The sequence below is a fragment of the Hibiscus syriacus genome, unplaced genomic scaffold (genome assembly GCF_006381635.1).
Source record: "Hibiscus syriacus cultivar Baekdansim isolate YM2019G1 unplaced genomic scaffold, ASM638163v2 tig00110445_pilon, whole genome shotgun sequence".
Lineage (NCBI taxonomy): Eukaryota > Viridiplantae > Streptophyta > Magnoliopsida > Malvales > Malvaceae > Hibiscus > Hibiscus syriacus.
The window spans coordinates 191,439-215,000 of NW_024062740.1; the positions used below are offsets into that span (position 1 = coordinate 191,439).

A 23,562-nucleotide genomic window follows, 5' to 3' on the forward strand; every position below is an offset into this window, starting at 1 on the left:
CTTTTTGTCAAATATGAAATGAACATGAAATGCAGTGTTAAATTGAACATGAAAATTGCATAATTGTCCGAGACTGTTTAAGTAACATGCGTTATGAACCATCAAGCATGTAAAAGATAATATTGATTCAATTCAAAGTTGAGTTGTGAGTTGATGGGGTTGTCACACTTGTCAAATGGGAATAAAGCACTCACATGGAAGAGATAGATATCTTGTTTGGTTATGCACAACCCATCCAAATGGAATATTTACTGTATGTCACATGTTATACTGTGCAATATTAAAAGACACAGTTATTGTGTTATATGTTTATATATAACAATGTTCAAATAATCAAACCCACAACGAAATCCATCCAAATGAAATATACTAACAATATAATCAAACCAAAATATACATACACAACAAATTTATACATAACAATTTTCAAATAATGTACCCATAACGAAATTAATCTGATTGAAAAGGGTTATTGCTAATAAAGTCCGGAACATTAGACGCCTTCAACAAATTTTCCAAATACTCTCGTATGTTACCGCCTTTTTCTAAGGACATATATAAATAATTTCAATTATCAACCTATTCAGGTGTAATTTTACTAAAACGAAACCAAATTAGCATAATCAGGAATAAATTTGTGTCATACCTAGAGCATCGTCGTCCGAATGGGAAGCAGCTTCGAAGGGATTTGGACATATGTAATTGTTTTTCTATATAAAAACATAAATTGTTAATCAATCAATGTATGAACACCTGTTTTACTAGAAAATTTTGGCATAAATGTAACTTACCGGATTATAAATGATTTTTCGCGCTGAATCATCGACGAACAGTGTATTTAGGGCGTTAAAATCAGGATACTCGTTCCAAACATCATTGAGATCTTTACAGTAGGTCACATTATCTTCTATTTTGCACTTTCCTTGACCATGTTTACAAATACTAGAACATAAAAATGTATTAAGCATAGACAAATTAAAGTCAGCAAAGTGTAATGACATTTATCTTACACAAACGAATAGAAACTGGTCAGAGAACAAAGGTAGTTTCTCAAGTACACGGTCAATGTTATGCCTGAGATTGTAATCAAGTTTGAATGTTAACATTTAATTGTATATTAATGATTTTGGCTATAGTAATTGAATTGCTCAACAGTTCTAACCTCATCTTGGATGACCAAATGGCAACAACAAAATTCTGTACACAAAAATGCATAAATTTACATAATCCTGTTCTGAGGATAACATCTACAACATGAACAAAATGAGATTAAAGTTGTACGATTATATGTTAAAATAATGGATACAAATGAACATAATTCAAACCTTTTGGATGTCTTGGGGTGTAGACAAGGACACCATTGACATAAAAAATTATAAGTTTTCTTGCAAGCGGCGTTGCAGACACGATATACTTGTTTGGATCATCATCATCATCATCATCTTCATCATCATCATCATCTTTATTGACCTCTTGGTTGTCCACATCTTTTAAAGGAAAATAAAATACATTAATAACGTGTAAATGTTTAGAAACATCAATAATTAATTACCTAACTCGTATGATGTTGTTGACGTAATTTGTCACGCAACATGGAGACTTCATCGCGTAATGATGAAATATCGGCTCGCATTCCGCTCACAAGGGAATCAATATGCTCCTAAAAATTGACCATGTATTCTATCAGTGTCTTAATTGTGACATCATCTCCACCTGGAGCTTCTGGAGCTTGTGATACTTCTTCCATCATTGCGTCTCCCATTGGTTGGTCGTCTTCATGGCCAATGGGGTCCATTTCCTCATTCTCTTGATCTAATCTGACATCCTTCACACGTTTCCAACTGACATTTTCAACAAAATCATATCCCGCTCTGGTAATAAATAACATGCCAATCTTGCGGGTTAATCAAACAGGGGCGTCAAGTGAAAAATCAACGTTTCCCTTATTTAAAAGATGGGTGATGACACATCCCTATTGTAGTGAAGTTGAAATTGATAATATTTTCGGTTAAATGCCTATTTTATTATATAAGCGCTACCTATTACATTATATAAGCGCTACCTAATATGTTATTGTACTTGATAATATTTCTGGTTAAATGATATAACATAACCAGTCTAAATTTTAACTAGACACTTGTTTAACATGTCATGCCGGTTTTTAGCCGTTTTTCAGGCGTCGCATAACAGAAGTTCCCCTAAAAATATTAATATTTTAATCATCATTTCCATTGGTAATAAAAAAAGAAGAAAATCCAATGCTTTTGGTTATGGAAATGATGAAAGGACAACATCTTAGAATACCCTAAACCAAAACTATAAAAGATATATTTTCTGATACAATTTGGTTATGGTAGTGATGTTCCACATCGTTGACAATCTTTCAAATTTAGCCAAATAATTGCCATAATTGCAGTTTCTATCCCCCTCTCTTCCATGATATTGAAGGCTTTCTCTTCCCATCATTTTATATATCCTCTCTTTTCTCATCTTTCGTGTTACCTGAGATCACAGAAGCGACAATCGGGTGAACTTACATTTGCCAGTTCTGGAGGATTTGTTGCATTAAGACTTCTTTGAGGGTTTAGGTTTTTGATCCCTCCAACGTAAGGAGTGCGTGATTGAACATTACGTATAATAGTTGTGGGTTTGTTATGTCCCTCACCGTGTACATTGTTAATTTAGCAAAGTATCGATAGTTTATACACGTGTACCCTTAAATTATTTTGTTATTATTACAAGTTGTAGCCCTCAATTATCGAGATTTTTAGTTGTCATTTGTTGCATTTTCCGTATACCACCCAGATCATACGTCCAAAATGTTTCTGACGCTTTAATTGTTTGAGAACCAAATGCATAACCGTTGAGATTTTAAATCTGCAGCTGCTTCTACATCAAGTATGCTTGGCTAAGACTGTTTTAGTTTAGGGTTAACCTACCTCAGTGAGCTGGCTGAAATAGATAGTATCCAGAAGGCATTCTTCGGATATCCAGTCTTCCTGCTTTTTAACCAAAAATTACGATGGTCGGGATTTCCCTTATAAAGGTGGAAAAAAAGAGAATGGAAATTAGGAATAATCAATGATAACATGCATATTGTTACCTTAGAAATGGAATTTGATGTTACCTCCCATGCTTCCATTCAGTAAGTTGTTGTTTGGATGGAACAAAGGATCGAGCTAATATTTATAATGGAGCCGAAATTTATAATGAAATTCAAACTGAAATTGAAATTTAAATTCAGCCTTTGGTTAAATATGAAATGAACATGAAATGCAGTGTTAAATTGAACATGGAAATTGCATAATTGTCTGAGACTGTTCAAGTAATATGCGTTATGAACCATCAAGCTAGTAAAAGACAATATTGATTAAGTTAAAAGCTGAATTGTGAGTTGATGGGGTTGTCATACTTGTCACATGGGAATAAAGTACTCATATGGAAGAGATAGATATCTTGTTTGGTTATGCACAACCCATCCAAATAGAATATTTACTATATGTCACATGTTATACTATGCAATATTAAAAGACACAGTTACTGTGTTATATGTTTATACATAACAATGTTCAAATAATGTACAACGAAATCCATACCAATGAAATATACTAACAATATAATCAAACCAAAACATACATACACAACAAATTTATACATAAACCCTCAAAGAAAGCTTGCCTTACCAATTCCTAGCTTACCATTTGGACCCTGCAAGGGGTTTTATTAGCTATACTTTCAACATGATTATGAGCTTCCTTTATCCTTTCACATTCAGTCAGACTGTAGAGATTTGAATCAATTAAATTGGATTAAATATATTAATCCAATTACCATTTCAAGAATAATTACATGAATATATTGATACTTACTGGTTGCTTTTGATTTTCTTCAATATTCATACGTTGGGGCTCCATTTGAAGGTCATTAACTTCGCGAACAAAGATTGAACTTTCAACCTATAACCATTCAAAAACAACAAACTTTAAAACCTTGCCCCTCTTTCTGAAGACTAATATTCTAAAAAAATTAGGGTTTTGACAACATACCTATCGAACACATGAAGGAAAAAAGTGTCCAATATGGAAATCAATCAAAAACTAATTTGAATACCATAATATCGAATAAATTTACATGAAGAACTGATCGTAACTATTATGAACACTGGTATTCATCGGAGTGGAAAAGTTCTCTTTTGCTTTTAGGGTTTGTCAATTTGGGGTTTATATAGCATTACATATAAATAATGAAGGAAAAAAACACGCGTAATTTTAAAAAGTATCGACACAACTTTAAAAAATGTTGATACTTTATGTATACCTATTTTCTAATTAACCGGTATATTTCTACTGATTACATTGTAAAGTTACCTATTACATTATAATTATCAGTTTCGATGTTTTTGGGATCGATACAATTTTAAATGTATCGACACTTTAAGCGTGCACCTCGTTGGGCATTCATTCTGGTCAAAACGTATCGACACAACTTTAAAAAGTGTTGATACTTTATGTAGACCTATTTTCTAATTAACCGGTATATTTTTACCGGTTACATTGTAAAGTTACCTATTACATTATAATTATCGTATTCGATGTTTTTGGGATCGATACGTTTTATAAATGTATCAGCACTTTATGTGTGCAACTCGTTGGACATTCATTCTGGTAAAAAAGGATCGATACAACTTTAAAAAGTGTTGATACCTTATGTAGACATATTTTCTAATTAACCGGTATATTTCTACTGGTTACATTGTAAAGTTATCTATTACATTATAATTATCGATTTTGATTTTTTGGTATCGATACAATTGTAAATGTATCGACAATTTATGCGTGCACCTCGTAGGGCATTCATTCTGGTCAAAAAGTATCGACACAAATTTAAAAAGTATCGATACTTTATGTATACCTATTTTCTAATTAATCGGTATATTTCTACTGGTTACATTGGAAATTTACCTATTACATTATATTTATCGTATTCTATGTTTTTAGGATCGATACTTTTTTATAAATGTATCGACACTTTATTCGTGCACCTTGTTGGGCTTTCATTTTGGTCAAAACGTATCAACACAATTTTAAAAAGTGTCGATACATTATGTAGACCTATTTTCTAATTAATCGGTATATTTCTACCGGTTACATTGGAAATTGACCTATTACATTATAATTATCTTATTCGATGTTTTTGGGATCGATACTTTTTATAAATGTATCGACACTTTATTCGTGCACCTCTGTTGGTCATTCATTATGGAGATTACTGAAAACAATTCTTTAATAATTTGTTTCAATACATTTTCACGTAGATATAAAATATATTAATAACTAGTATTGATATTTCAACAATCCTCAAATGTCTCAGTATACAAAGAAGCAAATATGGATATAAAAACCCCATCAATCAACCAACAACAATTCGAAGATCAAATGTCGTTATATATTCGGAGCAATCAACCTAAATGAAACACGAGGGAAATCCTGACCATCATAATTTTGAGTAACAAGCTGGAAGACTGGAAAGGTGAAGAATGCCTTCCGAATACTATCCATTTCATCCAGCTCACGAAGATAGGATAACCGTAAACCGAAACCGTCTGAGAGAAACATACCTGATGTATAAGCATCTGCATATTTAAAATCTCGAAGGTGATCCATTTAGTTCTCAAACATTTAAAGAATCGGATGCATTTCAGACTTATGATTTGGGTGCTACACGAGTAATGCAACAAAATCCATCAAAAAATTCTCGAGAATTAAATGCTAGATCTTTTAATAATAATGTTAAATAATGGAAGATACACAAGTAAAGCATAAACCCTGATACAATTAACAATGTAAACGGATAAACGTTCTCTGGTATAGTGAAAATAGTTGTAAATGACAAGTTTAGACGCTTGTCATGTACGCCTATTATCATTGTACTGGTAGAATTTTACCCTTTACATTGTAAATTTAGTAAAGTATCGATAGTTTATACACGTTTACCCTTCAATTATTTTTGTTATTATTACAAGTTGTAGCCCTCAATTATCAGGATTTTTAGTTTCCATTAGTTGCATTTCCCGTATACCACCCAGATCATAAGTACGAAACGTTTCTGACGTTTTAACTGTTTGAAAACCAAATGCATCACCGTTGAGAATTTAAATTTGCAACTGCTTCTACATCAAGTATATTTGGCTAAGACGGTTTTGGTTTAAGGTTAACCTACCTCAGTGAGCTGGCTGAAATGGATAGTATTTGGAACACATTCTTCAGATATCTAATCTTCCTTCTTGTTAACCAAAAATTACGATGGTCGAGATTTCCCTTATAAAGGTGGAAAAAAAAGAATGAAAATTAGGAATAATCAATGATAACATGCATATTGTCTAAGTTAATAAGTTTTGAAAAAGGTAAGTTGTTACCTTAGAAATGGAATTTGATGTTACCTCCCATGCTTCCATTTAGTAAGTTGTTGTGTGGATGGAACAAATGATCGGGCTAATATTTATAGTGGAGCCGAAATTTATATTGAAATTCAAACTGAAATTGAAATTTAAATTCAGCCTTTTGTCAAATATGAAATGAACATGAAATGCAGTGTTAAATTGAACATGGAAATTGCATAATTGTCTGAGACTGTTTAAGTAACATGCGTTATGAACCATCAAGCGGGTAAAAGATAATATTGATTCAGTTCAAAGCTGAGTTGTGAGTTGATGGGGTTGTCACACTTGTCAAATGGGAATAAAGTACTCACATGGAAGAGATAGATATCTTGTTTGGTTATGCACAACCCATCCGAATGGAATATTTACTGTATGTCACATGTTATACTGTGCAATATTAAAAGACACAATTATTGTGTTATATGTTTATACATAACAATGTTCATATAATGTTCAAATAATCAAACCCACAACGAAATCCATCCGAATGAAATATACTAACAATATAATCAAACCAAAACATACATACACAACAAATTTATACATAACAATTTTCAAATAATGTACCCACAACGAAATTAATTTGATTGAAAAGGATTATTGCTAATAAAGTCTAGAACATTAGACGCCTTCAACATATTTTCCAAATACTCTCATATGTTACCGCCTTTTTCTGAGGACATATATAAATAATTTCAATTATCAACCTAATCAGGTGCAATTTTACTAAAACGAAACCAATTAGCATAATCAGGAATAAATTTGTGTCATACCTAGAGCATCGTCGTCTGAATGAGAAGCAGCTTTGAAGGGATATGGATATATGTAATTGTTTTTCCATATAAAAACATAAATTGTTAATCAATCAATGTATGAACACCTGTTTAACTAGAAAATTTTGGCATAAATGTAACTTACTGGATTATAAATGATTTTTCGCGCTGAATCATCGACGAACAGTGTATTTAGGGTTAAAATCAGGATACTCGTTCCAAACATCATTGAGATCTTTACAGTAGGTCACATTATCTTCTATTTTGCACTTTCCTTGATCATGTTTACAAATAGTAGAACATAAAAATGTAGGAAGCATAGAAAAATTAAAGTCAGCAAAGTGTAATGACATTTATCTTACCCAAACGAATAGAAACTGGTCAGATAACAAAGGTAGTTTCTCAAGTACACGGTCAATGTTATGCCTGAGATTGTAATCAAGTTTTAATGTTAACATTTAATTGTATATTAATGATTTTGGCTATAGTAATTCAATTGATCAACAGTTCTAACCTCATCTTGGATGACCAAATGGCAACAACAAAATTCTGTACACAAAAATGCATAAATTTACATAATCTTATTCTGAGGATAACATCTACAACATGAACAAAATGAGATTAAAGTTGTACGCTTATATGTTAAAATTATGGATACAAATGAACATAATTCAAACCTTTTGGATGTCTTGGGATGTAGACAAGGACACCATTGACATAAAAAATTATAAGTTTTCTTGCAAGCGGCGTTGCAGACACGATATTCTTGTTTGGATCATCATCATCATCATCTTCATTGACCTCTTGGTTGTCCACATCTTTTAAAAGAAAATAAAATACATTAATAACGTGTAAATGTTTAGAAACATCAATAATTAATTACCTAACTCGTATAATGTTGTTGACTTAATTTGTCACGCAACATGGAGACTTCATCGCGTAATGATGAAATATCGGCTCGCATTCCGCTCACAAGAGAATCAATATGCTCCTGAAAATTGACCATGTATTCTATCAGTGTCTTAATTGTGACATCATCTCCACCTGGAGCTTCTGGAGCTTGTGATACTTCTTCCATCATTGCGTCTCCCATTGGTTGGTCGTCTTCATGGCCAATGGGGTCCATTTCCTCATTCTCTTGATCGAATCTGACATCCTTCACATATTTCCAACTGACATTTTCAACAAAATCATATCCCGCTCTGGTAATAAATAACATGTCAATCTTGCGGGTTAATCAAACAGGGGCATCAAGTGAAAAATCAACGTTTCCCTTATTCAACAGATGGGTGATGACACATCCATATGGTAGTGAAGTTGAAATTGATAATATTTCCGGTTAAATGCCTATTTTATTATATAAGCACTACCTATTACATTATATAAGCGCTACCTAATATATTATTGTACTTGATAATATTTCTGGTTAAATGATATAACATAACCAGTCTAAATTTTAACCGGACACTTGTTTAACATGTCACGCCGGTTTTTAGCCGTTTTTTAGGCGTCGCACAATAGAAGTTCCCCTAAAAAATATTAATATTTTAATCATCATTTCCATTGGTAATAAAAAAAAAAGAAGAAAATCCAATGCTTTTGGTTATGGAAATGATGGAAGGACAACATCTTAGAATACCCTAAACCAAAACTATAAAAGATATATTTTCTGATACAATTTGGTTATGGTAGTGATGTTCCACATCGTTGACAATCTTTCAAGGTTAGCCAAATCATTGCCATAATTGCAGTTTCTATCCCCCTCTCTTCCATGATATTGAAGGCTTTCTCTTCCCATCATTTTATATATCCTCCATTTTCTCATCTTTCGTGTTACCTGAGATCACTGAAGCGACAATCGGGTGAACTTACATTTGCCAGTTCTGGAGGATTTGTTGCATTAAGACTACCAAAATGCAGCCTATGGATATGTTGATGACATTAACATCATCATTGTTCAGCTGCAAGAAGAAAAGCCATCAAAGAATCAGAGTTTCAGCTTTACACTGATAAGCAAACAAAAGATACTTAAAACATAGAGCTTAAGACAGGGTTCAGGCAAAATAAAGAGTCGAAGTAACATAACAGATGCCTTTATCTTTTAAAAGGTTTTTCCATGTATTTGGATACTTCAAGCAAAATAAAGAGTCGAAGTAACATAACAGGCCACTACATGGATAACAAAACATTTTCATCCAACAGAAAATCAACATGAAAAATAATCTTTAGAAGACAGCTCTATAATAGGTTGATATCTCTAAAATAACAGGCCACTTGGATGATGGATCGATCTACTATGTGCACGGATTGTATTTTACTTCAAAGGGTTTGGAAAGAGAGTTTCACTCACTAGTGACCAATTGGATGGTAATAGACTTTTCAAATAATCGATTCTTCAGAGAAATTCCTGAAACACTTGGAGAGCTTCATTCACTTATTATCCTAAATCTCTCTCATAACTGTTTAACAGGTCCTATCCCATCTTCATTAGGTGATCTCTCAAAACTCGAATCATTAGATCTTTCATCAAACAAGCTGCATGGAATAATTCCACCAGAGTTGAAAATTCTTGGATTTTTACCAGTGTTGAACCTTTCTCGAAATGATCTTGTTGGACCTATTCCTCAAGGAAAACAATTTGATACTTTCACTAATGATTCTTACTTGGGGAACTGGGGTTTATGCGGGTTACCATTATCAAAAAGCTGTGATAATGACGAGGAATCTCTGACAACAATTGATCCAGAAGATGATGGTGAATTGAATTGGAAATTTTCTATTTTGATGGGTTATGGAAGTGGATTGGTGTTTGGACTGAGCATGGGATACATCGTATTCACGACCGGAAAACCACGGTGGCTCGTTAAGATCATCGAGAGAGTTCAGCAAAGATTTATAAAATGGTACACAAGCGAACTCTTTGGCTGAATCATTTGCAAAACAAGCTGTTTTTATATCTTTACACCCAGCTGGGAACCTTAAAAAGATTGAACTCCCTGGATTTATCAAACTATATGCTTACCAGTGAGAGTCTGGAGAGTTTCTCTGAGCTTAAACACTTGACTATGCTCAATCTTTTTAGAAACAAACTTCAGGGACAGATTCCTGAGTTTATTGGTGAGTTGCCCGAGTTGGAAGTATTACAGTTTCACTGTGAGCATTCCTCAATCTAATCTGTTTTCATCTATGAACATTTGCAGTATTTCTATGTCATGAATAAATTACGAGCCTTCAGTGACACAAGTACTTCTAATCAATTGGAATCCATGATTAGTCTATTAGTTTATTTAATTTTTTTCCAGACAAATATGATTTTAATAAGAATTTAACCATACAATATCAAAACTTAAGTTGTGACTCGTTAAAATACTCCCTATACCTAGGAAAAGAGTACAATACAATTAGGTAAAAACTACATCTCAAAGACCCCTACTCATACATACACCAACTAAATGATTGATTAGAAAGAAATTCAACATATAGCAAAGTCACACTCAACCTACACTAAAGAAGACCACTTATATTCAAACAGTTTTTTAATATAATAATAAATTTAATCATTAATAGTTATGTTTCTTACTGTTTAATTTTAACTCTTGTTTTAAATTAAATTTATCCTAAAATATTAAAAATTAGTGTTACATTTAATTATCAAATTTTTTCGCAACGTTAAAAATGAAAATCCATATATATATTTTAATATTTGACATGACATGCTCTATTCTTGTTACATGCCACTACGATATAATGTCCTACATAATTTTAAACAAATACTTGAGTTTAGACCCAAAAGTTGTTGCTGATCAGAGTTGTTCTTGCAAAGTTCAATGGCATGGTTGAACATTCCTTGTTACTGCCAATTATGATATTTATGGGGTCACTTACTGGATTTTAAGCAAGAGATTACTGGAAATCTTTGGATTCGTTTAGGAAAGTTCTGTTTGCACTGAAAACCATGCTTTGAATTCTAATATGTTGTAGTTTATGTAATGCTTGGAGTTGCTTGAGGCAATGGATCATCCTTATATGTGTCCTTACTTTGCACGGTGTAACCATTTAAATTTGTTGACGGGAATAAGTTTGTCTTTTCGGCCGTTGTTGGTTTATTTTTTAATTTGAACGAAAAGTCATGGCTAGTGATGAGATAACCATGTTTTTTTCATGAGAGGGATGAAAGTATAAAGAGAAAATAAAAGTCTATATGGAAAAGATGGTGGGGAGAATCCTCTCTCAGTCGTAGTTAAGGACTATTTATAGTGACTCTAACTGGTTGTATTATGAATTGACTACTACTTATAGGTCAGCAAAATAAATAGATATAATAGTGAAATCTTGAATTTCGGTTTTATAGATCACATGAAACTGTTAAAGGTATTGTTTATGCACTGTACCTGACCCGGAGGTTATGATACTATTGAATCCGAAGAATATGGATTCTTTGGAAGCTCGAGTGATCAAAGGTTATGGTACTGAGCCAAGACAAAGAAAATCTTGTTTCCTCTAATGCCAAAGTTCTTCGCCAATACAAAGCCCGGGCAAATTCGATCAATTCGATGCTCTCCTCAAATTTCTTGGAGAAGACATCACTTCAAGACAAACCCGAAATCTCAATTGGCACCAGAAAATACCAAGTCGGCATAGGCTTTGGCGGGTCGAATACAAAGCTTTCCTTGGTTTTCGACACTGCTAGCCAATTAACATGGACTCAATGCCAGCCATGCTCTGGATATTGCTATGATCAAAAGGAACCAATATTCAATCCATTGAAGTCTTCATCTTATGCCAGTATTCGGGTCCCATCGGTGACCTGCAATCAAATTTCTTCTGAAGGTAATGCTGATGGTTGCTTAATAAGTAGAGATTTTCTATTGACATAGTCGATATTTTAATTGTAGGTATGCAAAAAGGTTTCTCTTCTTCTTCAACATGTATATATGGCGTTACACAGGGCCGTCTTGTAAATTTTGGTGGCCCTGTGCCATAACAATAAAATAGGCTTTTTAAAACTAAAATATTAGATATATAAAGAAGTTCACTAATATTTCAAAATTTAGTGATCCTATACCATAACAGTAAAATAAGCCTTGGACTTGAAAATTCTTGGACCAAATATTCTAAATACACATACATACAAAAGGCTTAAAAAGTTTTGTAGGCCCTTACAAAAATTGGGCCCTGTGCGGTTGGGCAGCCCGCACAGATCCAAAACCGGCCCTGGCGTTACATACACCAATACTACGTTTTCAGTTGGCTTTCTTGCTAGAGAAACCATAAGCCTAACATCTTTTGATGTGTTCCGAGGCTTCTTATTCGGCTGCGGCCAACGAAATCATTTCCCAAACGGTGGACGAGCAGCAGGGGTGTTAGGCCTAGGCCGTGGATGGTTTTCTATAGTTTCCCAAACTTCTAACAAGTACCCCAAGGTTTTCTCATATTGCTTACCGTCAAGTGATGAATCAACTGGCTATTTAAAGTTTGGTGACGAAAACCTTCCGAGTTTGATTAAATTCACTCCGATGTCAAAATCATTCGATATCAGAGTAGGTGGTGAAAGATTATCCATCGACGGGTCTGTTTTTTCAACATTTGGCACCGTAATCGATTCGGCATCTTTGATCACCTGACTCCCTCTGGCCGCCTATTCAAGAGTCGGGAGATCTTTTGTAACAAAGATGACCAATTATCCTATGGCATCAGCATTCGAAAACCTTGGGACGTGCTATTATTTCAGTGGGAATTCAACAGTTGTAATGCCGACCCTTACCTTATACTTTGATAGGGGTGTTGAGATGCCTATTGATGCTAGAGGGATATTGTATATCAACAAGATATCTCAAACATGTTTGGAATTTGAAAAAAACAATGAAGAAGATGATGTGATGATCGTAGGAAATTTTCAATAGAAAGGGCGAGGTTGTCTATGATGATGCGAACGGAAGGGTTGGATTTGGCTGCTGGTAATTGTTCTTAATGAGATCTTCATGTTAGAATATTTGAGCAAAAGCTATAATTGTTTTCAACAATCAAACCTTTTCATAGGACATTAAGCTCACATGTACCAAAAACAAAATAAATTAATAAGTTTATTCGAATATAATTATGTTGTGCACTAGATTAAGCAATAAGGGAACAAGTGGACCAATGTAATCGTAGAATACTTGAAAGAGATTGTGGTCATGATATTTATCAATTATTGTGTGTTATGAGTATTGACTCTCACCAAGTGCAGATAGGTTGTTGTGTTGCACTGGTGCTTTTTATTATGATGGTGGTTAGTGTTGTTGAGTCTGTTAGGAGGTTGTTAGCACTCTTAGTTATGCATTAGCTCCATTCTCTCTGTATATATATCACCTGGTTCCTTTGAATATTATAGGTTGTATTAATGAAATCTATGAGAGCGTCGCCTCTTTTTCTTTAAGGTGTAATTCTCTAATATGGTATCAGTCATTGCAGGTTCAACTAGGCATTTTTCTTAATTTGTTCTTCTCTTATGTGCTGTTGTGAGCTTGATGGCTGGAGGTTCTCCGATAGCTGGCGATGTTACGTATTCGTAGGGGAGTTCGCGTTCCTTCTCGATGATGGTGCAACATCTTTCAAAACTTGATACCTTAAAACTCTTGGAAAACAATTATATCCTCTAGAAGCATCAAGTGTGGTTAATTATGGATGACTATGGTCTTTCCAGATTTGTTGATGATCAGCCCCAGCTTCCAGATCAGTTTGTGTTGAACTATGTTTCGATATAACAATTTAAGGCAAAATGGTTTTTGGACTTGAATTGAATTTACAAAATGTATTTGGACTTAATTGAATTTATTCAAAATTTACAAAAATAATTCAAAGTTCTTTTAATTTAAAATTGAGCACAAAAATGTTTTTATGAATAGTAATTTACTAAGCTTAATGCTTTTAATTTTGGTTATTTGGTTGCTCATTTGATTTTAAGCATGCATGAGTTTTGGTTTTAAATGATTATGCATCATTGTTTTAATCTCATGTATGTTGAAAAGATGATTATGATGAACATTTATTTTTGAGAATTTTTAGTTCATCATAATGAATTTTGGTCAAAATTGGTTTTAAATGCTAATGATATCTCTCTAACAATTGATATCAAATTTCAAAATACTTTGATTTTATAAATTTTAATTTTTGGCCTAAATTTGAATGTTTATGCATGTGGTCTAAATGAAAATGATATCTCTCTAGCAATTGATATCAAATTTTTAAAATTGCATAACATTTTTGGAAAACTTTATGCAAATGCACTTAATTTTAGCAATTGGTATTAATATCAAATTTCAACAATTGGTATTGCATAAAGTATTTTAGACTTGGATATATTGAATTTCATGTGCTACAAACATGTTTGTTATTCTTTTTAGAAATTCAATATTTTGTTTAAGTGTCAAGATCTTAAAAGCTTAATTTTGTTTGGAATAAATTTATTGAGGGGGAGCTTTGATTTTTCAAATTATTTTTAAATGTAAAATTTACTACTTACTCTCCAAAGTTATTTTAAACTTCAAAGATCGAATTATTTTTGATATAACAAAAAGGGGGAGAAGTTTAGTTTGAAAAATTCAATTTCTTAATGAAAAAGGGGGAGCTTAACATTTTCATATGTTTTCCAACAACTAGTATCTTTTTCATTAAACATTTTATTAAGGGGGAGTTTTTGCCAAAAACAATTTTTCAAATGTTTTGTTATATCAAAAAGGGGGAGATTGTTGAACTATGTTTCGATATAACAATTTAAGGCAAAATGGTTTTTGGACTTGAATTGAATTTACAAAATGTATTTGGACTTAATTGAATTTATTCAAAATTTACAAAAATAATTCAAAGTTCTTTTAATTTAAAATTGAGCACAAAAATGTTTTTATGAATAGTAATTTACTATTTGAACAGTAAATTACTATGAAGGGGTACCGATTCCCTCACTGTTCATCAGCCCAACGGTCATAATATTTGAATATTATGAAGGGGTATCGATTCCCTATAAAGGGGTACCGATTCCCCCTATTTTGGGCAGCCTATTTTTGCAGAAAAATCATTCCCAAACGGCTCCAAAACATCCCCAACAGCTAGATATGACTTCAAACACATTTCAAGCTATAAATACAAGCTAAGGACACTTGAAGAAGAAAGAGAACAACTATCCAAGTAATCAAACACAAGAGAAGAGTTTTTCATTCTTATTTCATCTTTCTCTTGTAAATATTTTGTTCTTGTGAGCTTAATTCTTGTAAACACCTACCTTAGAGAGGTTTTATTGTTTACATCTTTTATCCTTTTGTAAAGGGGAAAGGTTCTAGTTTAGCCCGTGTAAAAGCTAGGGAAAGGTTCTAGTTTAGCCCGGAAAAACTAGGGAGTTGTAAGGTTATCTCTTTGTCCTCAAAAGAAAGAACAAATTAGTGAATTTGTTGGAAAATCCTTGGTGAGGAGCTAAGGTAGTGGACGTAGACTTTGATTGAGAAAGTTGAACCACTATAAATCGCTGTGCAATTCTCTATCTTTCAATCTCCTTACTCCCTAAACACAAAACCGTTCCGACCCCTCTTTACAAATCGTTCCGGTTGTCATTTTGAGCTTCCGAAAATCCTAACAATTTGTGACCACTGATGAAGGTTGGTTGAAAATCCTCTATTCTCTACTTATCGGTAACATGACAAGCTACTTGCGTCATGGTTGTTATCTGTTGAAAATCAACCCCAACCATTACAAATCACAACCTACCCAATCCATTTTATCTAAAGGCAATACAATGGAAGCTTCTCAACAAATATGGCTAGGAATATTTCACAATTTAATAGAGTAGGTGGAGTAGGTGGCAATGATGTATGGCTAGGAATATTTATCAATTTAATATTTGTATGGTGTAGGTTGCACGGTGAGGACTATAAATACCCCCATTGCATTTGAGTTATGTATCCTCCAAAAATTTGAGTGTAGTGTCTTGAGTATAAGTTGTGAGCTTTCTATTGAGTGTTTATTTCTCTTCAAATTGTGAGTGGTCTTTGGAAAGTGTTGTAGTGTCTTTTATTGTGGGTATAATACAAGTAATTTGTTTACTTGTTTTGGTCCAATATTAGTAAGTTTAGAGTCGTGTTTAGAGTCGTATACTGATAACTCCTTAAAAAGACTTAATTTCTAGTCTTTTCACTTAAGTTATTGCTCGTCTAAACAAAGTATGCATAGCATTTTAGCTGCATTTAGTTGTATATAGGTTATATTAGCTTGTGGTGGATAAATTTTTCTTAGGCAAGATTTATTTGATTTGACTGATGCTGCTGAGGATCATATTTATCTCGCCGAGGCAAGCTTTATCTGAAGAAGTTTGAAGCAGATGTGATGAAACCGCCTATGTCACAAGCCAGCTGGATGACCTACTTCACGTGCAAGCAAGCCTTAATTATTCTGGCAGTCTTCTTTCCTTTTTAAGTCTGGACATTTATTTGATAACGGCTATTTAAGGAAACTCCAAAAAGCATGCAAAGCCCTAGGAGATTTTTCCTTATAAATAACTAGTCGTAGCCACCAAAGAGAAGATGAAAGGAAGAAGAGAGAAGAGCTTTACCCAAGACGTTAGCAAGAAACTGCAGTGCTTCTTCACTGTTTACCCACCGACCTTCCTTGGTGTCTTCCATAGCCAGACTTTAGCAGAGCGGTGATCAGGCCTCGAGAGAGGGTGATCACCAAGGCAGGCGTAGTGCTGATCAGAATCGTGGTGACAGAGCCCCCGATTTTGGGAGTCGTTCTTCCTTTGTTTTAACTCTTTATCTATTTGGGGTTGTATTAAACGTTGAATTCTGGATGTTCTTTGATAGAATCATGATTGTCTTACTTGATGTTAAACTTTGTTTTGCTTGAACAATATTTTTAAGTTTATGAATGATGAATTATGTTTTGTGTATGACTGTTTTGCTCATTGTTTAAATATTTTACCTTACGCTTTAAGAGCACCGAGAGATCGCCTGGGGTTTTGGTAAAACATGTCTAGGCAATGTAAGAGCATCGAGAGATAGCCTTTTGTCTAGATAGTGATTCGTAGATTCGAGAGAATTAAGATAGATCCACGTGAGCAATGGAATGAATCTGGGATGGTGAAGTTCTAACTTGTTACCTTAGAGATAAGGAGTAAGTTTCAATCGACTAAAAGGGATAGACGCTAGTGTAGGATAGACAACACCTATAGTTTACGCTGAGAGGTATTACTACAATAACAATTTGACAGACCAAGGGTTGTAGTTAACGATGAGTAGTATTGCCATAGCAACCATCTAAGAATACCTAGTAATCCTTTCGCTCAAGTAAGTCATAATAATTCATTCTGAACTTAGAAATAATTGTTGTCGAAGCAAAAGTTTAGCAACAGTGCTATGTGATATATATGAATATGTGAGGTTGTTTACATTATATTTAAAGTAGCACTTGTCTTGTTTTGTTTTATTATTCTGCATATTTATTTTTCCTCGACTAAACTTTCCCGAATTCATTAAATCACTTCTTTGTTTTATTAATATTAGTTCTTAAGTTGACAACTTAGTAGGACTTAGTTTATGACACTAGTACTAGTTGTGGTGAAAATATATTTCTCGACCAATCCCTGTGGAGACGATACTCACTTACCCTATATTAGTTGAATCGATTATGTATACTTGCACAGATTTGCTTGCCTTTGCATATATATTTACAAGCGATCAAGTTTTTGGCGCCGTTGCCGGGGATTGACAACTTAAAAAAATTTATTTAGCCATAACAAGTTCTTTTTGTGTTACCCTTTTGTTTATTTAGTCTAACGTAGTTTACTATTTGCTTTTGTAGGTTTTTATTATTGTATGACCTTGAGATATTCTAGCAAGCCTTTGGAACCATTTGACCCTGAAGTTGAGCAATCATTCAGACAAAGGTTGAGAGCCCAAAGAATCAGAGAACATTCAAATCAACTCCAAATGCAACACAACATGGGAGATTTAGGACCTGATGCAGCTGTCAATCTTCAAGTTGCAAGGACAAGAGCGATACGAGATCATTTGAACCCGATTCTCGACGATCTCAATCCATGCATAGTGGCACCCGAAATACAAGCCAATCATTTCAAACTTAAACCGATGCTGTTTAACATGCTAAACTCTATTGGATAATTTGGTGGTTCACCCAATGAGGATGCTAAGCAACATGTTTGCGCTTTTCTTGAAGTATGCGACTCATTTTGGTAACAAGGAGTACATAAAGATGTGCTTAAACTGAAACTTTTCCCTTATTCCCTATGCGATAGAGCAAGAGCCTGGCTCAGCGGAGTTCCTTCCGGCTCAATGGAATCATGGGCAGATTTATGCAAGAGTTTCTTATTACGATACAATCTACCCAATATGAATACACAGCTTCGTAATGATATTGCTAGTTTTCACCAAGGAGTCATGAATCAATGTACGAACATTGGGACAAGTATAAAAGCCCACTTCGCAAGTGTGTTAACAATGGCTTTCACGATTGGATGCAAGTGGTAATGTTTTACAACGAAGTCAATGCACCAACTCGAATGATGCTAGATGCCTCAGCGAATGGCACCTTACTGGACAAATCACCCGAGGAAGCTTTTGACATCCTCGACAGGATAGCAAATAATGATTATCAATTTCCAAATACAAGATTGGGAACCGACAGAAAAACCTCTGGAGCATATGAATTAGAGGGTAAGGATTCGGTAGCAGCTCAAGTTTCTGCCATAACTGTTCGCTATTTTTGAGTACTAATTAAGGATGCAGAATTATGTGCAAGTATACACAATCGAACAAGTAATACAGTGATAAGTGAGTATCGTCTCCACAGGGATTGGAGGAAATTGATAAGTTTGGTCAAAGCGCTTTACTATGTCACCTAAGTAAAGTTTGTGACGTTATTTGCAAATGAAAATGTTGTGGCAAAATGAATGGATGTTGTGGAAATTGTCTGATGGTAATATGGTAGTAGATTGAGATGTTATGGCAAATTGGATTGTGTGTAGTGCAATTAAATGAAAATGTAACGGCAAAATAAATTATAAATATTGGATTTGATTATAAGAACTTTAGACTCCTCACACGACAAGCTACTATGGAAATGAGTGATAGGAGTCACTTAGGAAATTTAAGTCTACTTCTTAGAATGATCTTACTTCTATGCCTTATATGCCCGACAGAGTTTACTAAGGGTGCCCTATGCTATCTCTAGTTAAGGGACTCGACAGATTGAAGATACCTTGGCAGAACCGGTTGGCGTTAGCTACTGCAGGGATCCTATTGGTCCAGATAACAGGATATGTCTTGGTAATACCTTTTTACGGTATCATTAACATCTAACCTATTGCTTATGCACAACTCCTTTAATTCGAATGAAATCCTAGCCTTATCTCTAAGGTGGATTAGGCCTAGTTACTATCTAGAACCCCTTGCTTATGTGGTTTCTCCCTAGTTTCTCTCGAATACTAAGGATGTGTTACTTAGACATTCTCTCGAACACTTAGTAATCTCCTAAGGAATGAATACTCTTATAGCTCCTACAACCTTAAGGCATTAAGGTCCATAAACAAAACAGTTAATAACATAGAAAAACAATCATTCATTAAAGTAAATCAAATATCCATAAGGAACTCCCACCAAATAGGATTAGTTCATGGTGGGGTTCGAAATAAGCAAGCACAAAGCAAGTTAATACGTTCATTACAACCCAAATAATAAATAACGAAAGCAAAGAGCAAAGGGAAAGAGAAGGTTTATCTGAAGAAGTCTGAAGTAGGTGTGACGAAACCGCCTATGTCACAAACCAGCTGGATGACCTGCTTCACGTGTAAGCAAGCCTTAATTATTTTGACATCTGCCTTTTCTTTTTAAGTCTGGACATTTATTTGATAACGGCTATTTAAGGAAACTCCAAAAAGCATGCAAAGCCCTAAGAGATTTTTCCTTATAAATAACCAGTCGTAGGCTGCCAAAGAGAAGAGGAAAGGAACAAGAGAGAAGAGCTTTACCCATGGCGTGATCAAGCAACTGCAGTGCTTCTTCACCATTTACCCACCAACCTTCCTTGGTGTCCTTAATAGCCAGACTTTAGCAGAGCGGTGATCAGGCCTCGAGAGAGGGTGATCACCAAGGCAGGCGTAGTGTTGATCAGAATCGTGGTGACAGAGCCCCCGATTTTGAGAGTCGTTCTTCCTTTGTTTTAACTCTTTATCTATTTGGGGTTGTATTAAACGTTGAATTATGGATGATCTTTAATAGCATCATGACTGTTTTACTTGATGTTAAACTTTGTTTTACCTAAACAATATTTTTAAGTTTATGAATGATGAATTATGTTTTGCATATGATTATTTTGCTCATTGTTTAAATATTTTACCTTACGCTGTAAGAGCATCAAGAGATCGCCTGGGGTTTTGGTAAAACATATTTAGGCAATGTAAGAGCATCGAGAGATAGCCTTTTGTCTATATAGTGATTCTTAGATTCGAGAGAATTAAGATAGGTCCATGTGAGCAATGGAATGAATTCAGGATGGTGAAGTTCTAACTTGTTACCTTAGAGATAAGGAGTAAGTTTCAATCGACTAAAAGGGATAGACACTAGTGTAGAATAGATAACGCCTATAGTTTACACTGAGAGGTATTCCTACAACAACAGTTTGACAAACCAAGGGTTGTAGTTAACGCTGAGTAATATTGCCATAGCAACCGTTTAAGAATACCTAGTAATCCTGTAAGGCAGCTTAGTAAGTCATAATAATTCATTCTGAACTTAGAAATAATTGTTGTTGAAGCAAAAGTTTAGCAACAATGCTCTGTGATGTGTCTGAATCTGTGAGGTTGTTTGCATTATATTTAAAGTAGCACTTGTCTTGTTTTGTTTTATTATTCTGCATATTTATTTTTCCTCAACTAAACTTTCCTGAATTCATTAAATCACTTCTATGTTTTATTAATATTATTTCTTAAGCTGACACTAGTACTAGTTGTAGTGAAAATATATTTCTCCACCAATCCCTGTGGAGACTATACTCACTTACCCTATATTACTTGAATCGATTGTGTATACTTGCACATATTTGCTTGCCTTAGCATATACATTTACAAATGATCATATACTCTAAAATTTTCTCAACAATTGGTATCAAAGCCACGTTATAAGATCTCTTGAAATTTTGAGTATGCTCTGTGGGTGTAGTTTTAATTGATCTTCCACATCAAAAAAATATTTCTTCAGATTACTGTCAATGTTATTACAAACCTTGTGGAGATTCTTTGTGTTTAGAGTAATTTAGTACTCTGCACGTTTGTTACTCAAGCTTGTTCAGTGTAGTCAAAGCCTTGTCGTTAAGATGGGTGACCTTCAAGTAGTTGGAGGAATCAAGAAGCTAAACAACAAAAACTACAACACGTGAGCAACATGTATTGAGTCATATTTACAAGGTCATGACCTTTGGGAGGTTGGTGGTGGTGATGAAGTTACACAATCGGTGGTAGAACATGCCAATGGCATCTTGTGAAAGTGGAAAATTAAAGCAGGCAAAGCGATGTTTACTTTAAAGACCACAATTAAAGAATAAATGTTAGAGCACATCCGAGATGCTAAAACACCAAAGGAAGAATGGTAAACTTTTGTTACACTCTTTTTAAAGAAGAATGATACAAGATTGTAACGCAACGTGACATGATGATTATTCAATACTTTCACAAGGTAAAGTCGATATGTCGTGAAATTTCAGAGTTAGATCTAACAACTCCTATTTGGGAAACCAGGATAAAGAGAATAATTATCCATAGTTTAAGACCTGAATATCGAGGGTTTGTTGTCACTGTACAGGGATGGTTGACAAAACCATCGTTTGTTGAGTTCAAAAATTTGCTTGCAGGTCAAGAAGCAATGGCGAAGCAAATGAGAAGATTCTTGCTGAAGGGTGAAGAGGAAGCACTCTACACCAGCAAAAATTGAGGCACTTTTCAACGGTATACTAGTTGTGGATATAAAAAGGATGGTGACAAGTTAAAAAATTACCAAGGAAATGGAGGCTCTCATTCAGGGAGAGCTTCCAAGAATCGCAGTAATAGTAGAAAGTTCGATAGCAAATGTTTCAACTGCGGGAAGATGGACCACATGGAAAAACACTGTTGGACCAAGAAAAAGCCTATTGAAAGTAATACTGCTACTTTCAGCTCGAAGGAGAATAGTGAAGATGGTTGGGATACTGAAGCATTATTCGCTATAGAGGAAGAAGAATTAGCTCTCATTGTAACAACACCAGAACGGATTGACTACAAGAATGATTGGATCGTAGATTTGGGCTTCTCAAATCATATGACGGGTGACAAACAGAAGTTGCAAAACCTGTCTGAGTATAAGGGAGGTCGTGTGGTGGTGATAGCTGACAACTCAAGGCTACCGATAACTCACAACGGTAAGACGATAGTTACGCCTTGATATAATTCTAACCAGGTGCAACTTCAAGATGTTTAACATGTCCCAGGAATCGAGAAATTTTTTTTATCTATGGCTCAATTGACATCATCAGACCATTATGTCTTATTTGGCCCCCAAGACCTGAAGGTTTATCATGACCTCAAAATCTCATAAAAACCGACAATGGAGGAGCGATGTTTGGATTCAATCTACGTTATAGCAGTAGAGTCTGCATATGTAGACATGACAAGAAACAATGAGACATCAGATCTATGGCACATGCAGTTAGGTCACGTTAGTTATTCCAAGCTAAGTGTGATGGTGAAGAAGTCAATGCTTAAGGGGCTTCCTCAACCAGATGTGAGAACAGACACGGTCTGTGCGGGATGCCAGTATGGTAAAACATACCAATTACCATATGACGAGTCAAAGTTTAAAGTAAAAGAACTGTTAAAGTTAGTTCACTCTATTGTGTTCGGACCGGTTAAGCAACAATCAATTAGCGGAATGCGGTACATGGTAACATTCATTGATGACTTCTCCAATTATGTGTGGGTTTTCTTTATGAAAGAAAAATCTGACACATTCTCAAATTTTAAAGAGTTCAGAGAGTCAGCTGAAAGAGAAGTGGGAAAGAAGATACGTTGCTTGCGCAGATACAACAGAGGAGAATATAGATCAAACAAGTTCTCTCAATATATAAGGGAATGCCAAATACGTAATCAATACACTTGTGCCAACACGCCACAACGGACTGGTGTAGTGGAAAGAAAAAACCGGCATCTTACAGAAATTTGTCGAAGTATGCTACATGCAAAGAACGTACCTGGAAGGTTTTGGGCTGAAGCAATGAGGACTGCAGCCTTTGTAATCTACAAACTTCCTCAACCAAGGTTAGGATTTGTTTCACCCTTTG

The 23,562-nt window shown here is 34.5% G+C and overlaps 1 protein-coding gene and 1 pseudogene across 1 annotated transcript; both read left to right on the top strand.

The window, feature by feature from the left end:
• The first annotated feature begins 9,554 nt into the window (after nucleotides 1–9,554).
• LOC120125840 (receptor-like protein 9DC3) lies at nucleotides 9,555–10,411 on the top strand. Its single transcript, XM_039144175.1, has one exon. It carries the CDS (start codon nucleotides 9,577–9,579, stop codon nucleotides 10,138–10,140), a length of 564 nt encoding a protein of 187 aa, XP_039000106.1. The 5' UTR covers nucleotides 9,555–9,576; the 3' UTR covers nucleotides 10,141–10,411.
• Nucleotides 10,412–11,675: 1,264 nt separating this feature from the next.
• On the top strand, nucleotides 11,676–13,173 carry LOC120125855 (annotated as a pseudogene).
• Nucleotides 13,174–23,562: the final 10,389 nt, after the last annotated feature.

Coding starts and splice junctions, on each gene's coding strand:
- LOC120125840 (XM_039144175.1), top strand. CDS start 9,577: ATGGTAATAGACTTTTCAAATAATCGATTCTTCAGAGAAATTCCTGAA.